We start from the raw sequence: 23105 nt of genomic DNA, 5'->3' as shown, positions 1-23105 counted from the left end.
GTATATTTACTTTGAAACGTGTCTATCATTATCTCATGACATAATAAAAAAGGTATGAGATAATACTAAAGAATTAAAGAGTTTTGTTTTTATTGAATCTTAATTTTTTTTTGTGGTTTCTTTCTTGTCCTTACAAAAAAGTTTTTATGTAAAACTTTTTTTCTTTTCATTTTTCCTTGAATAAAAAAAAAAAGCCTCCGACCTAAGAGCTCTCAAACCCATAAACTTTCACTCACTCTCTCTCTCTCTTTCTCATACAAAAGACACACGTCATGTCACAAGTGAGTTTACTAGTCAAATACTTTAATTGTTCCGAAGAATCTTTTTCTTTTTGATGTTGTTTGCGTGCAAGACAAGTGAATCTAGCACGCCGCCGTATTGAACTTCGGTCAGTTTTCTAAAAATTGACTCCACCAGATTTCGTAAGTGAAATTAAAAAAAATATAAAAAATCCTTGAATCCGATGCACAAACGCATTAATCCTCCCATGTAATGAATTTATTCTTCTAAATTTTGATAACATCCAAACTTGACTATTTTAATTCTCATGACGTGCATTTAGTGATGAACCATGTTTTCTCTAGCACAGGGCGTTGTTAACAGGAGAAGCATGAATGGCTCCCGGTGAAATGAAGCCGGAACATCGTTTCTCTCGTCAAAAGAAAACCTAGCCGGGAGGTCACGGACCAATGCTCCTTCCAGCAGCGGTCTTCTTCTCTCCCCTCGCGGCCTCGGGATGCCGCGGCGCTAATCCTCCGACGAAGTTTCCGTCCACATTCATGTTCAAGGAGACGAGCCCCCCACCGTCGTAGCCGCCCGTCCTTCCAAGCCTGGCACCCATCTCCGTGACTGCAGCTCCGCCAGCGGCCCTCATGAAGACTCTGCTCTTTAGGTGGCCATCAATCGTCGCGTGGGGCACAAAAATGCCAGCAGCGCCGGCACCGGATGACGGGACGATGCCAAAGGAAAAGCCGCCCGCATTGATGTGTTTGGAGAGCTCGGAGCGGGCAAAGCTGAGGTGAGAGTGGAGCTGCTTCAGCTGGTGTTGTAGAAGGGAGATGACGCCGACGCAGCCGTAGACGGGGTCCTGGACTCGGGCCTGGGCCTCGTAGGCCAGCGAGTTCACGGCGTCCTCTCGCTGGTGGGGGAGCAGCTCGTTCAGTAGCTTAGTAACGTTGGACGCACCGAAGACCTTGTGGACGTTGGCGAACTTCTGAGGCTGGTCCGGCGGGAAGTAGGGAGCGAACGCACATTCAAACGTGCACTTACGACGAAGGAACTTGCACGCCGCGCATGGTGAGTTGGAGGACGACGACATCCGTCGATCGTAAGCGTCGTCTTGAAGGAATAAGTCACTATTCTACTTTCCTGTCAAGATTTTGTGTTTTCACTTTCCTGTCAGTGGCGGAGAGGGGCGCGCGTGAAATTAAGAAGAAAATTCAAGCAAGCTACAAAGTGATTGCGGGTGGAACCATCCAACAGTACAATCACTTGATCAAATGGATACTGCGAAGGGTTTAATGCATTTCCAATTGAACGGCTCTCTCTCTATCGTCCTTGTGAATTATTATGAAAGGGAAGGTTGCCCTACAGAAAACTTTGGAGGGGAGAAGTGAAGTACTGCAGGAGGAAGAAGGAGATGTACAAGGGAACAAAAAATAAGCGAGAGATGGCAATTCAAAGAAGTGGAAAAAAAAAAAAATCTTAGAGGGAAACGAGGGACGATACCGAGTTCGTAGATAGTTAATTAGATGAACGATTTGAGGGCTACGGATCGGGAAGTTCAATCTTATCGGCCAAATTGCCACAGATTTAGGAAGGGGTTTCTGCCGACGACCACAAACTTAGGGGGACAAGCTTTTGACCCAGAACAATATCCCGTTGCTTAGTGATCTTTTCCGCCTTCTTCAGCCTCCTGGTTTTCAATCTCTCTTCTTTTGCGCTTATCGTCGTTTCTACTTGTAAAAATGCAGTTTTTGCTGTTTTCTCCTCCTTCACAATCTCGCATGGAAATACGCAAAACTTAAACAAATTTTGCGGCCAACCACGAGGCCGCCCGCATTCATCAGTAATATTATCCTTGCTTGGAGCCGGGAAAACGCAAAAATAATCTTTTCTCGTTGCCCCGTGATATCGCCTCTCTTGGGTCTGATCCTCTCTGTCTGATCTCTCTCCCTCTCTCCACAAACACCCACCCCCGCCCCCTCTTTATGAATCGTTCCATGATCTCTACCTTTCGTCTCTTTCACTCTCCTTTTGCTCGCAGGAGAATCGCCGGGAGCCCGCTGGTGACGAGGGACAACGCAAAGGATGTCGAATCGTGGGAGAGAAAGAGAGTGGTAGGAGAGAAAAGAGCGCACTGGGAAGATGGCGCGGGAGACGCGGCGAGAGAGGAGGCAAGGAAAGGAGGGGGGAAGAGAGGATGTAAAAAGAATGGATACGAAATATCTTGGTCTGGCTCTCCATCGCCGGAGGAAGCTGGCAAAAATGAGAGAAGCGATCATTTTAACTTGGAGGGACATCATTTTAATCATGCTATCGATCACTGGATAACTCAAGTGACTGGATCTTCCAGTTCCTATTACGTCCTGAACCGAGACGACCGACTCGCTCCTTTACCTAAAACTTCCTTCATTAAAATAAATAAATAAATATAAGTGTATATTTCTTTAATAAATATAAATATATATTTCTTTGTAAATCCCTTGCAGTTCTTTCTTTAAGACGGATGATAGAAATAAAGATATTGACGATCTTTTATTTATATTAGGACAGTTAGAGAAAGTCAGATTAATTCGTGGCGAACTGAATGTTAGGCCTGCATTTTTTGAATAAAACAGGTAATCAAAGTTAGTGGCGTACATATAGCATGCTACACTGCATTCTAGTATTCCGTAAATCTGTCATACTCTTTAGAACATGGTGTTTCTGTTGTCAAACATCTCCAAGGGATCTAAACAATAGGGGAAGCTATGGACATGGTTTGGCTTCTCCTAACGGTTCGATTGAAGTCAAGTTGATGGAGATATATGCATGTTGAGACTGGGAAAGCTCAAGATGGTTTGTGGAGGCAGGCAGATTTGCTTGGATCTACGGCGCACGTCCAAGATGGTGATCAATGCAGGGTCGGTAGGAAACTGTTGGACAAATTTCCTTAGTTTAAGTTGAGTCATGATCATCGGGACATGATAATTAGGGGTGAACAATGAGTCGAGCTACTCGAACTCGACTAGTTAAAGTTCGGCTCTCGTGAATGAGTTCGAGCCGATTCATTTGCTTAACGAGTTGAGCTCGAGTTCATAAGTCGACTCGTTCAAATAATCGAGTTGAGTTCGAGCTCAACATATAACTACCGAGTCGAACTCGAGCCTTAATCAAGTTTGTCGAGCATTAATCAAGTTTGTCGAGCATTAATCAATTTCATATATTCAAACGAGTTTACGAATTTGTTGAGCTCGAGCTCAATAAGTAACGATGAATATCAATTCTATTCAAACAAGTTTGTCGAGTCTTAATTGAGTAGAGATCGAGATGAATACGTGACGATGAATATCAATTTTATTCCAACGAGTTTGTCGAGCCTTAATCGAGTCGAGCTCGAGCTCAACACGTAATTGCTGAGTCAAGCTCGAACTCAACACGTAACTACTGAGTCGAGCTCGAACTCAACACGTAACTACTGAGTCGAGCTCGAGTTGCTTCCGTCGAGCCATTCTCAAGTTGAGTCGAGCTCGAGGATTCATTAGTCGAGCTCAGCTCGAGTTGACTGAACTCGAGCTCGATTCTACTCGTGTTCACCCCGATAGTACAAACATGTGGTAATACCTCCCGCCCCCTCGGTTATGAAGCCAAGTGCTTGCTTTAACCATGACTCTCATGTGACTTCTTACATACAATTTGAACTTTATCATCAAGGGACATGGACCATTTAAGGCTTACATTAAATTGGGTCTATCATCGTATCTTCTAAAGTAAGACAACTAACAATTAATTACATTTCTTTTTGAACGTGTCATGTATATATGTAATCATATTTCAACTCAATGTTTAATTTTGCTTTTTCAAGAGTTCATCCACCACTACCACTCCCATGAATGAGACTACGAGAGCCATATTATCACAAGAAATGTGAGGTGATTGGTGGGGAAGGAAATTTTGGAGCTCATTGGGCCAAGAGAAGTTGTCTTTTGTTGTCGTCCATGATTGAGTGCATTTTAGGGAAAGGGCGGAATTAGTGACTCAGTACAGAGATGCTAGTGAATGAATATGGGATGGTGGAAAACACAGAAGTGGGTAATGCAAGGTGGGTTAGCTGGTAATAGCAAGAAGGAATTATCTGTATGGTGGAAGACGGGAATCCATGGCCGTCGTCTTCAGAAATATAAACCTGATAATTGAAAGTACTGTTTGTGCTTGCATAAAGGGGAGATTCAAAAAAGCGACGCGTCATAAAATCCAGTAAATGGAGGTTTCGTGCATGTAGGTGTAAGTTTTTCCGATCATTATGAATCAGGTGGGCGTGCTGATCGGTTTTCTTGGATATGCTCTGGAATGAAGGATTGGTTTGCAAAGACTAACTGCAAAACTAACATTAGGCGTACTAAGCAGCATGACATACATTAAACTTCCTATTAGCTAAGCATTGTTTACGACACATTTAGTTTATCAATTCATTTATTGGACAGTTGTTTCTGATTGACATGATTTACAATATTCAGCAATAAAATTTAATTTATAGCGTGGAGTTTTTTGTTCCTTATCTGTCACACTTGACTCTTGAGTCGACATATATACCTTTTTACCCGACCATACTTCGTTAGTTATTCTGTCAGCCATGATGATGTAAATGCCAGGAAACATATATAAGAAATAGTATTGCTCATATCTCTCGTCTCAAACTGTACTTCAATCAATGTTTTGTCTCGTTAATAGTATTTATATTATTTTCAGCTTAAAAAATATCAATATACAAAGATAAAATAGTCAGAATTGCTCTCACTTTTTTATACATTTACCTATATAATGATCATAATATTGATTAAATATATAACAAAATTAAATAATGATGTCAATGGGCAAGAAGTCAAATATGCCATTAGTGATGAGATGATTGTATTCCGAAAAATGCTGTGAATCTTGGTTTCTTGTCTCATATCAGAACTCGTCGAGGAAACCCATGTATTAATATGGCATGCGTCAGCTGCCTTAAAAAAATCCAAATTAGCTTAATTGCTTTTTATTAATGGCAGCCGACATGGGCTGATTCGGCCTTAAACTGACGGAAAGGAGCCGTATTGGCCCTTCTAAGTCGTTATGATCATACTATATATTTATTAACTCCATAACTGACATCATGCACTAAAAAGTCAAATATTACATACTACTTACCATTAATAATGAGATTATTGTGTCAGACCTTGTCTGCTATCAAAAAAACATATGCAGAAATTATATTGACATGTAAACATCAGCTGTCACAACCCAAGTTTTGACTTTTTCTTTTGCACTTTAGAAATAAACATTTAAACATTGAACAAGTGCATAACAAACCAAAGTATGTGAGAATTCAAAGACTCATTTAGAACTTTGATAAAAAGATGAACATATACTCAACCAACACGACATTCACAAAATGTTCAAACTCAGCTATGTGTCTAGGTCGCCAATGCTAGTAAGCCGCAAATGGTTTAGGGTTTAGGGTTTGAGGAAATCAATCTAAAAGTTATCAAACAATCAAGAGCTATCCATAGATATAGAATGGAGAGGGTAAGATTTCTCTTAGTGTGGTGATTCCAACCATGGATTGAGCATGGTTTTGCAAAATAGATATATGGACAAGTCAAAACCAAATCCATACGCACTCATGGCTACCATCCATGAACTGCATATTTCATACATCATCCAGGTATATCGAACTATCACAGTTGAAATTTACTGGAGCCTCATAGATTACAAAGTCACATCCAGAGTCCCATGACATTTAAACATAATCATAATAGCAAACACCAATAAAAAACCCTTCGGGCACAATACACAAATAGACCATAACAAACCTTCACTAGGTAATCTACATAGATCGAGGGTAACATGAGTGAAACCTTCTCAAATAACCCAGATCGCCTATGCAGCAATAAGGTCAAGCCACTGGCATCACCCAAAGTGGTAGACCGACCCATCTAGGAACCTGAGTTGAGTGACTAGGAGAATCCTCGCTCTCTAGCTACAATTTATATAAATAGAATCATCTTTAATGCAGCATAGAAGCTCTATCAAGAAATTATAAAGTCAGTGGCTGCCAATGTAGATGGTCAAATGTGAAGAGCTCATGCAAAAGCTTCAGAAGCACAAAAACTTAGCAGACCAAGTGTGGTGAATGGAAAAGGTGCACATATAGGACATGATCACACAGTTGTACCATATTTCATATTAAGAGAAAACATGTACATGGGTACAACCAAATGCAAAGCAATATAGAGCATTAGAGGCCAAATTGAACCTAAACAATAACTAGTACAAATCTGGTTATTGTCGGAAATCAATATTTCTTTGCCTTTCTATTTTTTATGTCCCTCAAATTTCTGGATCTAATTATGATCATGCTTTGCTCCTTCCATTTATTAGTTTTATATGGCAATTTGGGTCTAACTCTTTTGACTAAAATTACAATCCAGTAGTAACTAGACTTTTGTCTAGAGCCCCTGATTATGTGCTCCAATTCCTCAATAAATTTGTTTGCAATTTTCCAAGGCAAGCATGCTTTTATAATAACCTCAAGTTTGCTATAATTGTCTTTTATCATCATCCCTAGGAGACTATTTTTTGTGCATGTCAACAGAGGGAGAACATTAGTATTTCCAAATATTGTTATTGAGCACAAGCTAGGTTTTCATTCAATTTTCATTATACCAATAAAGAAGATGAATGTGTTCAAGCTTCGGCTGTACTGCTTTCAGAAAATACAACTGATTTCATAAATCTTTCTTTAGCTAGCTGATTTATGATAAACAGTAATATTGTTCTCAATGAACTTTAAGTATTATATATGGCACAAGCATGAGATAAACTGAGTATGTATCAATTTCCTAGTTGGAAAAAAATCCATCTGATTAGGTTGCTATTTCCCACCACCACTGGACTAGATAGACAAGGAGAGGCTTCTAGGTTTCTGGTGATATGTTTTGGAGCCTTGCAAGTCACCAAAGATGACTATTGCCAACAGAACATCAGCCATGAGAGAGAGAGAGAAAGAGAGCTGATAAAATTTCAATGCATAACAAAATTTGAGAACAAGAAGTCTCCTAGATTCAAAAACAAGCTGCTAAAGCTAAAAAACAAAAGAAAAAAGAAATATACATGACAACAATACAATGAAGTAGAATAAGAGGGGGGAGAGGGTGGATAGATGAAATGACAAAGTCACATAGCAACAAGCGAAAGACAGTGCCCTAGCCTAATAGCAAAGTGAACATCATCTTGCATAAGACATGTCATAGAATCCAACGATGAGGAGGTGCCCCTGAAGACCTTTTTGTTGCGCTTCTCCCAAATGTGCTACCACGAGAATATAAGTTACAACCTCTAAACATGACCCAAAAAAAAAGGACAGAAAAGAAAAAAAAGTGGATAGAGGGTGATTCTGGAAGGCTACAAATAATGGAAGGTCATGCAATGACAATAACACTATAGAAGAAAGAACACAAAATAAAAATGTGAACCCGAGACTTAGCCACGGTGAGACAAAGGGAACACTAGTTAGCTAAAGTAACTAATGTCAAGGCACTGTAGGTGTAGGTGGTCAAATGTATTGATGTAGTCAGCAAAAGGAAGTTAGACAAAAGAAATGACACAAGGAAAAAGTGGCCAGAAAACCAAAAGAATTGAGCAAAAAGTCACACAACAACTTAAGAACCAAAAGAGGCCAGGTAGAAAGAAGAAAAAGTGAATATATGGGAAGACGAAAGAGGTCGAAATGAGGGGGTGAGTGACAAGAGTTCAGCAAAGCGAAGGAAAAGGGGAAAGGCCACGAGCAGGCCACACCAAAAGTGGAAATAAGAGGTGTGTGAGAGAGAAATATGGCAATCACTAGGGGATGACATGTCATATGTGGAACTGATGAAAGGGGCGAGAGAGGAATATTTAGTTGTTAGATGCCACCACCAATAACACAAAGATGACTCACATGTCCGACTAAGGTTGGTAACCTCGACACCTTCAAGAGGATGCCGAAAGGCAACCATGTCCCAATGCACATGGCAATCTGAGGGTCGATCACCATCCCAAAGAAATCTACAAATGATCTTATCAAGTATTCTTAGGACAACCGCAAGAGGCTGAAAGACCGCAAGAGCATGGAGGGGGACAGATGCAAGACAATGCTTAGCAAGGGTAATATGACGTGGGAGGAAAAACAACTTTTTCTGCCAACAATGAAGGCGATTCACAAACTTCTACTCCACTCCAACCAAAAAGAGGGTGCATGAGGTGATAGCATAATCTGAGTACTCAAGTAGTCGATGGGCAGACTAATAGCTATACACTCAAAGCAAACCTATGCAAGAAGTATCATGGTTAGATCCATGTGAATGAGAGAAAGGTAACATTTGGAGAAATTAATAGAAAGACTCGAGATAAACTCAAAAACTTGAAAGATGAACCAAATTCTCATAATCTATTGATGAGAAAGAGTGTCAAACAACAGAAAGTTATTATCATACTGGAGGGTAGAGAAAACATGTAAGTGGGGGGGGAGTAAATGTGGTCTGAAGAAGCTAACAACAGCAGCATATCAAAACAAGGCAACAAAGCACTCAACAACGAAGTTGAAAAGTAATAACGATAATGGATGACAAAGGCTGCAACCGAGACAGAAGAACTCACAACACATCCCACTGAAGGAGACCGCAAGCTGCACCTCAGTAATGAATGAAAGGATCCACTGCCAAAATGATGGACCAAAATAAAAAATGGTGAGGAAGTCAGATAGAAACTCCCAACTCAGACAATAGAGGAAATGAACAACCTCATTAGCTAGGACAATATCGTCATGCAAACATCGACCCTTTATAAACACAACCTAAAAGAGGTTAGAGATAGAAGGTATAATGAGCACAAGCCATAGGGAAAGCAACTTTGTGATAATCTCGTAGGTTGTGCCTAAGATATTGATTGGGTGAAAGTGGTTGACGTCTATAGGGTTAGGATGCTTAGGTAACAGTACGCAAGTGGCTTGATTAAATTTTTGAAGAAAGACAGAGTTGGAAGCATCAAAGCGAAGACATCAATGCTACGAGCCTCCAAAAGGTGCAAAAAAACTCAATAGAAAAACCATCAATGCTGAGCACCTTACCAAAGCCGAGAGCCTAAACAACGTTTTTGATTTTCTGGTGCATGAAGGGCCGCTCAAGAGTGATAGCACAAGATGTAGAAAGGAAGGAGAGGTGAATGTCCGGCAGCGAGGCACAAAACAAAGAGGCTTAGAATATAAATCACAAAAATGAGCGGTCAAAACCAAAAAAATGTCATCACCAAAAAATACCATGTGTTCAATAACCATGGACTGGAGCAATGTCTGACGATGCCTTTGTGAGGCCGTCAAGTGGAGAACCTAGTGTTTTTGTCTTCATACGCTGACGATGGAAAGGATGAGATTTGAGGGCTTAGCTACCACCTATCGGATGATGTCATCACCGGTGGATGTATGCCACTGGTAGAACCCTACCTAAAAGTGGAAAAGTAATTTAGAAAATGGGAACCCAAGAATCGACTCAAAAGACAGGAAGGGGAAACAATTATTCCTTGCAAGGGGTCAGTTCACTTGAAAACCAGGGTGATGATCTGGTTCGTATAAGAAATCATTGAGTTTGACTAAGAAATGTCTCATGTTTGACTCGGATGAGTCACAGTTGGCTTGCTGAACCCCCCAAGTTGGGCAGTTCAAGGGCAATTCAATTTGATTATGGTATTAAACCATTCGAGTCTTGACTCACGTCGAGATTTATGGGCGATCTGAGCTGAGTTGGGCGATTCTAAAGTCAACTTGGTGAGCTTGCCAACCTGGTTGGCACCATCTTTGGATTTTGTGTGCATATCTACCTTTCTTACTACACGAACAACAAAATGAAGACTTATTGCGTTGTGATGAACTATCAAAATCTAGAGATCATATCATTTTGGACATTTCAACGTTTCCTATTAATATCCTGTCCACCCTCTTAATATGTTTCATACATGCTATAGTAAGTAACAACATCTGGAAGTTTAGTAACTTCAACGTGCAACATTATAAATAACTGTATAAATTCTGATGCAAGGTAAACACCGGTTTCCTTGTTTTTTTTGTTTTGTTATAAATTTCTGAATTGAAATTACATTCCTAATTCAAAATAACAATAACAAAGCAGTAACACTATTTGTATGGGTGATCTTTCTACAAACTTCTGTTAACAAGTTGATCGCATGGAATACTTACAAACTCTATTTAAACATTTGACATTTAGGCATGTTCATATCATAATACAAATTTGTTCAAATCATATTACATAAAACACGTATATGTCCTCACAAAATACAAGAGGTTCTTTTTATAATGTAATCACATTCATGTATTCCAAAAGGGTTCACAACCATGTCTAAGTTCTTACCCTTAAGATTTGTTGCACTTTGTCATTCTCAACAATAATGGTCACCTAACCCACATTCTTAACTTTAGCGTGCAAATACTCTTATGTTTAACGATACATGAGTACATGTATTCATCTGTATAATTGTGTATATACAATTATATATATATACTACATGTTGGAGGCATGCTCAAATATCCCCAATACTTATAAATCAAAAATATGCTCAATTTGATCTGCATGTAGATTTGTCCATTCCAATTACAATCCATGTAATGCCTACTTTTAAAAGTTTAGTTCCATATTGAAAATTAAGCCCAGTGTGAGAGTGGTTCAGGTTCTTTCAATCCACCTGCACTTTGATTCACTGAGACTGATTTTCAGATAACTCTATTCTCATGCAACACCTATTTATTTTCATACCACAATATATATATGTGTATATATTATGTGCGTGTAACCAACTTAAGTAGGCAAATTACATACTAGGTTTAGTCCTTAGTAGAAAGAGTTTTGCTTCAACAAATGCCTCTTTTCTTCCATTGCAACATAAAATTATTTTTCAAATTACAACCTTGCCATCAATATGGGACCTCTCTCTCTCTTTTTTTTCTCTCTCTCTCTATATATATAGCATTTAACTTGAATTGAAATAACCATGAGTCCCAATCAGCAGCAACCCTAGCTCCTTGTTTTTTTGGCTGAGATGAGAGAGGCCAGGTAACCCAATTCCTACCAACTTTGTTTGCTACCTGAGATGCAACAAAAAATGAGAGGTGCCTCTCTCTCTCTTTGTAATTTTCTTGTTGCTGGAACTTTCTCCACTAACGCTTTGTTTGGTTGGAGGGAAAGGAAGGAATGGAAAGGGAGGGAATGGGAAGGGAAGGGAAGGGAAGAGAAAGGAAAGGGAAAGGAATGGAATGGAATGGAATGAAAAGAGTTGATTAAAAAGTTTGTTTGGATAGAAAAGAAAGGGAAATGAATGGAATGAAAAAAAAAACTAAATAGCACATGTATTTAGAAAGGAGGGGTAGTATGAGAATAAAAAACTCTTCCACTTACCTTTCTTTCTTTTCCCTCCCAATCCGTCCGATTTGAAAGGGAAGAGATTTACATTAAACAATTCCTCTATTTCCTTTCATTTCATTTCCTTCCCCTTCAACCAAACACCTTTTGCCTCTTTCCCTCCCTTTCCCTTCTTTCTAATTATAGCCAACCAAACAAAGGAGGGATTGCTCAATCCCTCCCTTTCCCTCCTACCAAACAAGCCCTAAGGCTTGGGTAAGTAAATAAGCCCTTTAAAAGGGCACTATTCAAAATTGGTCCTCTTTTTCTTCTTTTAAGGGAGGTCTGCCATTTCCTCCATCCTCCTTTAATAAGCCACTTCTGTTTCCATGAATTTTAACTGCCATTCTTTTCTTCTCAATTATTTCATTTATTTTTAGAGCTGTCTCATTAGGACTTAACAGCTGGTTTGACTAGTTTCAAAATCACAATATAAATAAATAAATAACTATACACACACAGACACACAATATGTACTTACATGCATATATTTAATTGCACACAGATTGAAATACGTCAGATGCCCCTACAAATAACTTAACCTTTTTTTAAAAAAAATTAATGGCAGTCGACATAGGCTGATTCGGCCTTACACTGGCGGTCTATGATTTCACAAATTTGAGGCTGCCAGGATACATCAACATTTAGAATGCTGGTTTCAGGCCAGATAATGATTTCTTTCAACTTGTAGAACACGATCGATTAATTTATATAAGACGTAACTCTATTATTTGCTTATGAAGCAGAATTTTGCCGAAAGTACTCTAGATCGTCCGTGTTGATGAAATCGCACTCTTCTTTTAGTAGTGCAATTGCTGTCAATTTCTGCCAACAGGCAATCTTTCTCATTAATCCTAGTCAGGCACATGGTTGTGACTTTGAACAGGTCATAGATTAGACAATCGATGCGTGTTGGTGAGGAATTTCCAACCTATTTAATTAACGAACGATATGACATGCGATCGTTTAGAACAATCCCTTTTTTTTTTCGGTTAGTTCAATCAATAAGGCGAGCATCCTACCATGGTCTTCTCCTTACCAAAAAGATTGCTTTGCTATTTCATCCAACTCAATTTGATGAGTTTCTCCTTCAAGTCTGGTTACAGCGCCGTTTTATTGAAGGAAAACAAAAATATTTGGCATGACTATGAAAAATATGGTGATTAATTTGGGCGATAGCTGGATGCAGAGAGTATGATTCACGCTGCGTGAAGGCAAAGCAAGCCAATGGACGCTGTTCTAGGCCCACTCATGTGGTATCTTCCGTCTTATGTGGAGCAATGTTCGCCAAGGACCCCATAACTGCCCCTTTGATTCAAACCAGAAATTTTACGAAGAAACTATGAGGTGGGTCTGACTCTTCGCGGAGATGTCGGCTGAGATGATACCTAGGGAGATTTGGAACTCGTCCGAATGGGAGTCAAATTCTCTGTTCATCTAGAATGCATCACATCAGACACCGCATGTGGGAGGCCAGATGCAAAGCATCTTGGTGGCCTGACAAATCCATGTTTTATATAAACTAGAAACGAAGTCGTATGTTGGATTACTCGGATCTCATTGTTGACTTTGTAGCTCCTTCCTACTCACACAATTTGGACAACCTTTTCTATTTTTTTTTTCTTCAATCGTTCATCGTAGAACATTACGTGAAAAATTGTTCAAAATGGTCGATGGGCTTTAAAACCAATTATTTTACTACACCATATTTTTCTTAAGATTTTTTTCAAAATAATTTAAACATATGTTTTAAAACTTTTTATTTATATATTCTTCTTTTCCGGTTGAGCAGAAAGCGAGTTTAGAAAGTAAAAATTCGTAACACATATAATAAGAGAGAAGAGAGAGAGAGAGAGGGAGATTTGGAAGGCACCGGATGCAACGAAAAGTCGGAAAAACATTTAATGGCAATAAATAAGTGAGAGAGATTGTTCGGATGATTTTGGGGAACCGAGATCAGAGGCGCAATTATTTAGTAAGACGATGGCGTCGTCGCTCGACCTTTTGTTAATATTTTTCTTTATGACGTCTTGACTTGGCTTGGCTGTGATACGCGGTCCGGCTGCGTCTGACCGAGTCCACACGCGCGTCGTGACTCGCCGACTGCAGTTGGGTTGCCGGTGGCCGGCCCTGATGCCGTCGCGCTGGCGGTTGGGAAGAAAGCTGGACCCCATCTTTTGGGTTGGGTTGGGAAAGCCAAGGGTCCCGCGGCGCCAACCTGTCCGGGGCCCCCAAAGACTGCTCGCCAATCAGTTGCTCTGCCCGTACAATGGGATATGCATTGCCGCGCGTGATTCATAAACTGCCCGGCCCCTTCACTCCTCGTGGCCCCCGTTCTTCTCTCTGGCTTGCCTCTTCATATTTCTCGCTCGCCCTCCTCCCTTCTGTATCTCTCCTCTCCTTCCCACCCCCCCGCTTTCCCTCCCCCCAGGGGACCAGAAGCCAGGCCCTCCGGAGTTCGTGGCATGGCCCCTTCCTCCCCTTCCAGTTTCTGCAAACTCCGGAGGTGCCCGATCTCCAGTCGTTGACCACCATTGCCCAAGACACACTTGTTCCTTCCCCAGGGATCATTAGTTCCGCTGGTTTCTCCATCTTTTGATCTGTTTCCTTTCATCTAATTTGGATCGGAATTCTTGCCCACCGGAAAAAAAAAAATCTGTTCGGAATTTTCTCGTGTTCCATCTGCCAAGTGGAACTTGGTCGTTTTTTTTTTTTTTTTCCGTTTTTGCTTTTCTGGTTTGGTTTTTGATTCTTTTGAAAGGACGACTTTGGATTTGGCAGCTAAGCAAAAACAAACTTCGGACCTCAATTGAACTTCTGGAAAAAAAGAACATGATCTTGCCTTCTGCCCCTAATGGACAGGCCTTGATCCTCTAAAATATCAAGTCGAATCTCTCATTTCGGGAGCCTGGGTTCCCTGAATTCCGAGACAGGCATGTTTCGAACTTCTGCGTATTCCAACGTTGTGAACATGTAGGTCGCAGTAAATATTTATTTGAGGAGGACCGACAGAGGTTCGTGTTTTCCTTTTTCTACGAATCGGGGGATGGAAATTGTTTCCCAGTTGAAGCGTGGCATCTCGCGCCAAATGTCGACCGGATCGCTGGGGGCCCGAAGCATGAGAGCTTTCACTTTCAGGCGACAGTCCTCTTTAGACCCGAACAGGACGGCCTTGAAATTTAGTTTTGGGCGCCAGTCATCTCTGGATCCCAACAAGCGGAGCGTAGTTGAGGAGGCGTTGGCGGTGCCCGAGAATCTGGATTCAACGATGCAGCTGCTCTTCATGGCTTCTAAAGGGGATGAAAAGGGTGTGCAGGAGCTGTTGGATGAAGGCGTAGATGTCAACAGCATCGATCTGGATGGCAGGACGGCTCTTCATATTGCTGCTTGTGAAGGTCACGTTAATGTTGTGAAGCTTCTGCTGAGCCGAAAGGCCAATATCGATGCTCGTGATAGGTGGGGCAGCACGGTAAGTCGAGAGGATTTAGCGTTATTCCATCTTTACAAGAAACAAATATGCAATCGACGGCATCGATCCAGAAAATTCCCCTTCCTTTCTGCGTTTCAGCATGACCAATTATTTCTCATTATTTTTGCGCTGTATTTGGATTGCCCGGATCTGATTTTTTATGCGAGCCAAATTGAATTGCGCATGCAAAGATAAAAGCTCATGCGCTCTGTCTTACTTGTAGTTTGTAAATATTTCGCTACGAACGGCAAGAAATTAGCCTTTCCATGCAGCAAACCTGCCCACAGAAGCAGTAAAAAAATCTCTAGGCCATCTCCAATAAACACTGAGAGATTTGCCTAGACATACACTTCTTCAAGTCCAACCATGCTTTCTGTAGATGCCGCAGGAGAATGGACCCTGATGCAGGAATGGTGGACGAACTGAAAGACATGATTTGGCATCAGCATTAAAGTTCCCTGTGCTTCTATGGCAAAAAAAATCCCATGCTTAATTGCTTTTACGTTTCCAACTTGTCTCTGATTGATGATGCCATATATGATGCAGGCTGCTATTGATGCTAAGTACTATGGCAACATAGAGGTTTATAACATCTTGAAGGCTCGGGGGGCTAAAGTTCCTGTAAGTATTAACCTGTTATTGCTTATTTTGATCTTTGAGGCTTAATTACTTTGAGCGCTCAGTTATGGGTCATTGACAATCATTCCTTTTCATTAATTATGAATCATCAGAAAAACAGAAAAACTCCAATGGCAGTATCTAGCCCTCATGAGGTTCCAGAGTATGAACTCAATCCGACAGAAATTCACTTTCGGCGGGGAGAAGAGATATCAAAGGCATGTCTTATTTGTTTAAATTTCAGCAGTTTGTGCTTGTTTTTACTTTGTATCAGATTAGAAAGACGTTGTTATATGACTATCATTAAGGTGAAATCTGGATTCTAAAGACAAAGTTATTGGCATTGTTCAAAGGCTATATTTGAGTTTGAGATGTTTTTTTTTTGGTACTACCATTCTATATGCATTTGAAACTAGTTAATCTGATAGACCAACGTCACAAAATGCACACATTCTCCTCCCATTTGTTGTTATGGGGATGAAGCCTATCCAACGAATTTGTAGAAAGTCGAACTTTAAGGAGTGATATTGAAGTCAGTTTCAGCATAGCTTGTAAGCTTTTGCGTGTATATCTGATGGAATGGAGAGGAGAATGCTTTTTGGTTTTGTTTGAAAATTGTCCAATAAAATTTGTCAAAGTAAACATTTAGGGTTTTAACGAACAATGCATAATGCAATCTCAACCAATAAATTTTATGTGCATACTTGAAGGAGAATGCATTATTTTAGTACTTTCTTGTCTTCTTTCTCACTTTTTCCTCTTTCCTTATTATTATCTTTATTCTCCTACATATTTTTTAATTTCTTGTTTCTATAAGCATGTTTCTTGATAGCAATGTCCCCTTGATCTGTGGAGGGAAGCGTCTCATTCGGCGATGCATATGATAAATTGCCTGCCCATGACCATTTTACCAAACAAGCCCCCATATTTTACTCTTTTTGGACAACAAACTGATTATAATGATTTACAAGCTTCTGGATGCACTTCCTATGTGTATGCTGACAAATCCTTGACAAATTAGTTTCAGGCAGTGTCACAGATATCGCGATATTTTCGAACATATCACGATATTAACACCAAAAATAAGACAAACAAAAAAAGGAAAAAAAATCATGATATTTTGAAAAATCAGGAAACAAATTTATCACGTTATTATTGCTTTTTTTTCACGTTCTTTTTGCGATCTTTTCCCATTTTTCTATTTTTTAGAATTGATATATCATGGATTCCAATGTAAATTTAAACTAAATTGTTTTCATCATTTTATTGTCATTAAAACATTCCTTTTACCACTGTTATATAGTTTTATTTATGTTTTCGTATTAGTTTCTCATTTATTTCATTTGTACGTAACTTTTTTATTTTTTAAAATTTCCCAAGTTTTTTCTGAGATTTTTCAGAAAAAACAACTTTGCTTTAAAAACCCTAGAAAAGTCTCACCATTAAAAACCCGGGACTGATATTTGAGACAATGGTTTCAGGATAGATCAGCCAAGTGTAAGTTTGTGGGATATGCAGATAATTAGAAAGGATATTGGTGCTTTGAGCTGCAATATTATCTTTGACAAGAAAAATGTTGAACATGAATCTTCACAACTTCAGTACCACTAGACTTGCAACACCGAGTTCTACATTCCATGGCTGAATGTGGAATTTTTTTGCCCATGTGAATGGTATTACTTCTGAGACAGATTATGTGTTCAATTCATCTCAAAATGAAGCTGAAAATCTGTCTCATAAAGGTACTGAAAAATTTGCAGGTTGTGTTTATGTGAGACAAGTGTATCTAACAGTCAATTGTCAATAAGAGGATCAGAGAAGATGATTTGGTGTCTAATTGAAGGCTGGGTTAGTTATGATAATGTGTTTATGGATTTTCATTTATTTCTATCTTAGCATGGAAAACAAGGTCATCCATTCCCTTCTACTAAACTAATAAAATTCCATACGTGGGTGGAGACAATGAATGAATTGATGGAACCATTACTTGAGGCTTAGACCTAGGAAATTGTTTCCGAACCCAAGGAAAAAATGTTTTAGTTTTGAATTGGTCTACCAAATAAGATACAATCCTGATGGGATCATTCACTCATACAAAGTGAGAGTGTGAGAATTGTGGCACGTGCTTTTGCTCAAGAATATGCACATGATTAGGGTGAGACTTTCAGCCCCATTGCCAAAAGGGGAAATATTTGCACTATTTCTTTCTTTGATTGTTGATTATAGGTGGGCATTGAGTTAGTTAAATGTTTGAACATCCTTTCCTACATTGAGACTGAACAATGTCTATTTGGAGCAGCTCTCTAGTTATGCAAAAGGAAATCCCAAGGAGTTTGTGTGCAAATTAAGGAAAACTCTTTATGGTTGAAAATACTCCTTTGACGCTTGGTTCAAGCGTTTTTCTCTCAAAATTCAGAATTATGGATTCGGTAGGTGCTCTCTTGATCATTAGCTATTTACTTTAAGAGAGATAAAATACAATTACCTTACGCTTGGTATATGTAGCTGACATATTTCTCGTGGGCAATTGAAGAAAATATATTAAAAAAGTGGAGGATTTATTGAATCGAAACTTTAAGATGAAGGATCTCAGAGGCCTGAGATATTTTGTTGCTGTTGAGTAGGATAGGGAGGATGATGTTCTAACTCTCACGCAACACAAATGTACTCTTTGTGTGGCTAAATGAGGATGAGATATTGCAAACCTTTGGCTAGTCATGGTGTTTTACATAAAAAATCAAGTCCATAGAGTGGAGACTTGTATGACAATCTTACGAGACGTTGAAGTATAATTGGTAGAATTTTAGTATCTCACCTTACTACACTGGAGGTTGTCTATTTCAAAATCTAGCATTTCAGGTCATGCACAAATCAAGGACTGAACACATGGAGAAATTGTTTAGATAAAGAAATACATTTGATTATTAATTATACATATGTGGACTGGGCAAGAAATCAAGATAAGGGAAGATCTATCTTAGAATATTGTGTTTTTATTGGAAAGATTCTAGTATTCTGGAACACCAGAAAATAAAAGGCTGCTGTTAAGTAAAATGCTGAAGCAGATTATCAATTATGGCTGCTGACATGACTGCTAGGAGAATTCATCTCCATGTTGTTGTTGTTATGTGATAATCAAACTGATTTTAGTATTTCTTTTAATATGATTAATCATAGCCACTGAAAACATTTTGAAATAGTTCAACATTTTACCAGAGAGAAGGTTGAAGATGATGAGGGTGTGCCTTGCCATTTTGAAACCAAGAATAATGACTGATCATTTGGTATTTAAAAGCAAGTTGTCCATCGTTTATGCCCATGTACAACTTGAGGGAGGTCGGTATCATGCGTAGGATCTGGATTCAGTCCAGATTATGTGTATTGGGCATATGCATGTGAACACACTTGTTATGTTGTTCTTATACTTTGGATATTATTTCCTCATGTGTTTATTTTGTGAAAAAAAGGAATATATAGATGACACTAGGTCAAATTTTCCACAACAGTGTTATGTCTTTGTCTCCTTTATTCTTCTTGCAGACATAGACTGGCAGATTTGTCTCAATCTAGTATGTGAATGTTAGTTTACTGAGAGTGGATAGCAAGAAGGCCTTTCTTATATTGAGGTGAAAATGAATCATAAGAGACAAACCTTGGAGAAGGACTAGTCGTCCCATGTAAATCTTTTGTGGTTAGAATTTGAACCTTCTGAATATAAATCTGAATTTCTATGAAATATCCTTTCATCTCCTTTGTATTTTTGAAGATCTCTAGAGGTTTCCATGAAAATAGTATTTTCAAGTGCATTTTCCAAATTATATGAACCATTATTTTCATAAAAATCATCATCATCCAACTAGGCAACAAAGCAATAGAAAAGCATAATCATCATTCTTGGATTATTCTCTTGAAACAATTTTTCATTTTCAAGAAAAGTAAAAAATCACATTTTTTGAGACATACAATTTGTCATTTCTTAGTCATAACTTCTATATGCTATTTAATTTCTCGAGCAATCCAAGAAAGCACACGAGTTCTTTGAAGAAAGTTTATCATTCTTATTCTTTAGAATAAATATTTGCAATCTTAAGTCTTGGAAAATTGGTTCCACATTAAACATTTTTGAAAAGGTGAAGAACCATTTAGGGAATCCTATTAATGAAAATATGCTGAAGCAATAACAGCTTCAGCCAAAAATTTGCTAGGAGCTTTCTTGAAAAAAGTAGAGTTCTAGCGGTCTCTATTATGTGTTATGTTTTTATTTCACAAACCTATTTTTGTTTTGGGGTTTGTGGACATGATCACTAGACATATTTTCTCTGCCTGACTCGGTTGTTAAGACCTCAATGTTAGGGCCCAATTGTTAATTATATTCTAAAGTAGTCTAATAGTTAGAAAATACTTCAGCAATGAAATGACAAGATCTGAATATGTTTCTTTACCTGATGAAGATGCAACATTAAATTAACCAGGCACAGGAATTTCTGCATGTCTTTAACCTGATGAAGAAAGAGTTGTGACGTGTGCAACAGTGGTTTTGCTTATTCAGATGTCTGATTTTAGAAGGGGACTTTTGGCATATTGAATTGTTAAAGCATTCCTACTTTCTTTCTTTTGCTACTTCAATGCTGGTACCAGCATTTAGTGATCATAATAGAACCAGAATGTCCAGTTGTGTTTTTATTTCTTTAGATCACTTTGTTTTCTTGTTTAATCATTCACTTCAATTGAGCAGGGTTCATATCAGGTGGCTAAGTGGAATGGGACCAAAGTTGCTGTGAAGATACTTGACAAGGATGACTACACAGATCGAGATAGCATGTATAACTCTTTCTTCATCTCATTTAACAGTTTTGTTACTCTTTTATCTCTGCATGTGCTTGCATTCATAGGCAATACCTGCTCAAAAACTGCACCTTATGTTTCATTACCTTCACAAAAGGTTTTCTCTCAGTCTTACTGAGTACGACATTTTTGTGGTAACAAGGAATGAAGCAATGCTTCACTTGGGATTTTTGGCTGAATTGGATTCAATGTGGAACTATGAAGACCTACTATATTTTAGAAGAATGCTTTTACAAAAACATAAGAGTAAAATGCATTATTGTAGCTCCAGAAGCTTTATATGCCCAACGCTTCTACACCTTCTAGAAAAGGTGGCTTTATGGATTCTTTTTTGGTATCCATGCTTTGGATTCCCATCTGAATCCTCAATCTGCTAATTAATGTATGAAATACTCTGTCGTCTGTGTAAAGTACCTGTCTTGGAACTACACTAGTCAATGGGTTAGAGCTAGTGAGTAATTGGACTAGACCTATGCTACTTAATGGGCTGACTGTTTCCACATTGTGCGAGTCAATAGTTCTGAATAGAATTAGTTAATTGATTTTTAGTCAATTGGTCGGACCTCTGCTAGTCTTGTATCATTATTTTTGCTATTAGAACTGAACTTGAGTGGGTCCATATAGTTGGACTGATATTGAAATGTAGAACATAACCTGTACTCGTAATGTTAGAAAATTCTTAAACTAAAAAGATTTAAAGTAATTCTTTTACATGAAAATTTGTTGTTAACCACAGAATGAAACTACAATATCGCATGACATAATAGGAATCCATGTTTTTTTTCCAATTCAATGCAACAGCTCCAGACATAACCATGTTAACATGTGAAGAGTATAAGGCTATATTCTTGGACAGTTGCACATTGTGTCTTATAGACAAAAACAAAAATAATGAAAGCCAGAATGATAGGGAGGAAGGATTGGCAAATCTTATGCTTTTGGTCTTGATGTTGCCTATTCATGAGACAAGTGCTTGGAAGTAACCATCTTTTCAACAGAAGAATGAAAATAAATGATTTGCTGTCTTATTGGCTAATAGTACATATAGATTCATTGATACTAGTTATCAGTATGGTCCATCAAGCTGAACATTAGTTTGTGCAATTAGTGTGTTTCACAACCGTTATTTACTTTTTTTTTGGAGATGAGGAACAGAAGGGGCTTCACAATGAAGTGCAAATGAGAATTTTTCTCAATTGGTTACAATGGAACATTCAGTCTTTTCAACTGTTAGTTTAATAAACATGCCTGCTAAAATCTTTTGCATTGAGTTGTAAAATACTGCCAGTGTGTGTATACTTATTATTTTTTATCTATCTTTATTTTAACTGTTTAGAGGTCTTTGTCATAACTGTAAACACAATTGTGGTCTTCCAACCTTTTCCTTTCTTGAGCTACCTATTCTTTTCAGTTAATCTAAGTATATTCTAGTGCCTTGCATGGCTGTTTGAATATTTTTGGTTTATCTATCCTGTATCTGCCAGAAATGCCTTCAGACAGGAATTGACATTGCTTGAAAAGGTTCGTCATCCTAATGTTGTTCAATTTGTTGGAGCTGTGACTCAGAATATACCAATGATGATTGTTTCAGAATACCATCCACGAGTAAGTTTAATTTCATGGATTAAGTATATTCTGCTCAGTTAGTAGCCAGGAACTTTGTCTCTTGTTTTTCCGAATGTTGATTATCATACATGATACCTGAGCTATATGCACCTTTCCTCAAATTAGAGATCAGAATCATCCTATGATCCTATCAGTGGATTTCTGTAACTTGATTTTATAGAATCATAATCAGCTGTATTTTTTCTGGCAATTGCTTTTTTTTTTTTTTTTGGCAATACAATTCTCTTATGGAAATCTCCAGAAAATTTCATCTTTTAAATTCTGTCTGATGTACGTTATGGTTGAACTTGATGTTTATCATGGTATTGCAAGCTTGTATAGTTTGGATTAGTGGTCTTGTTATTGCACAATCATGTCAGTCATGAGCAAAATTAGCAAAAAATGAGCCATCCCCTGCATGGTGAGGCTCTAACTCATGAAAATATGGTTAATTAGAAAAATAAACGTGGTGAAGACACTTTTTTATTTGTTGAACACATTTTCATGTTTTTCGGGTTAATTTCAGGGTGATCTTGGAAGCTACCTGCAAAAAAAAGGGCGCCTACAGACTCCTAAAGCACTGAGATATGCATTAGACATAGCCAGGCAAGTATTTTTATTATTAGGAAATCATTCTTTGATCTTCTGTTACAGAATAAAATGTTTGGGATAAATTATTTTATGTATCTGTTTGAGGACAATGCATTGTAGAATTCAGGTTCTCAATTTACACTATATGTGATTATTGAAGCAATAGCATCATATTGACGAGGTTCATTAGATTTTAAAGTCATAAACAGTTCCATTTGATTGCTGGACAGCCAGAGACTTGTTGATCTTACTTCATCCATATCTTAGGCTAGAATCACAATCCAGAATACCCA

The 23105-nt window shown here is 38.5% G+C and overlaps 2 protein-coding genes across 4 annotated transcripts in view; one reads left to right on the top strand and one right to left on the bottom strand.

Moving 5' to 3' along the window:
* Nucleotides 1-543: 543 nt before the first annotated feature.
* LOC116250968 (protein ASYMMETRIC LEAVES 2-like) lies at nt 544-2469 on the bottom strand. Its single transcript, XM_031624993.2, has one exon. The coding sequence runs from the start codon at nt 1316-1318 to the stop codon at nt 680-682; it is 639 nt and encodes a 212-aa protein (XP_031480853.1). The 5' UTR covers nt 1319-2469; the 3' UTR covers nt 544-679.
* An 11540-nt stretch (nt 2470-14009) lies between these two features.
* The window catches only part of LOC116251200 (integrin-linked protein kinase 1-like), a 34119-nt gene continuing 25023 nt past the window's right edge, over nt 14010-23105 (top strand). For 2 of the 3 annotated variants that reach the window (XM_031625320.2, XM_031625318.2), the window contains exons 1-6: nt 14011-15153; nt 15700-15774; nt 15885-15989; nt 20507-20592; nt 22101-22221; nt 22748-22827. In XM_031625320.2, the coding sequence (XP_031481180.1) occupies nt 14731-15153; nt 15700-15774; nt 15885-15989; nt 20507-20592; nt 22101-22221; nt 22748-22827 (890 nt within the window). In that variant the 5' untranslated portion in view covers nt 14011-14730. Of the gene's footprint in view, nt 15154-15699; nt 15775-15884; nt 15990-20506; nt 20593-22100; nt 22222-22747; nt 22828-23105 lie in introns of all 3 variants that reach the window. The other variant, XM_031625321.2, reaches the window with a different exon arrangement.

The sequence above is a fragment of the Nymphaea colorata genome, chromosome 3 (assembly GCF_008831285.2).
Source record: "Nymphaea colorata isolate Beijing-Zhang1983 chromosome 3, ASM883128v2, whole genome shotgun sequence".
In the NCBI taxonomy this organism is placed as follows: domain Eukaryota; kingdom Viridiplantae; phylum Streptophyta; class Magnoliopsida; order Nymphaeales; family Nymphaeaceae; genus Nymphaea; species Nymphaea colorata.
The sequence above is the reverse complement of the archived record's forward strand: the minus strand, read 5'-3'. Positions and strand labels throughout refer to the sequence as shown.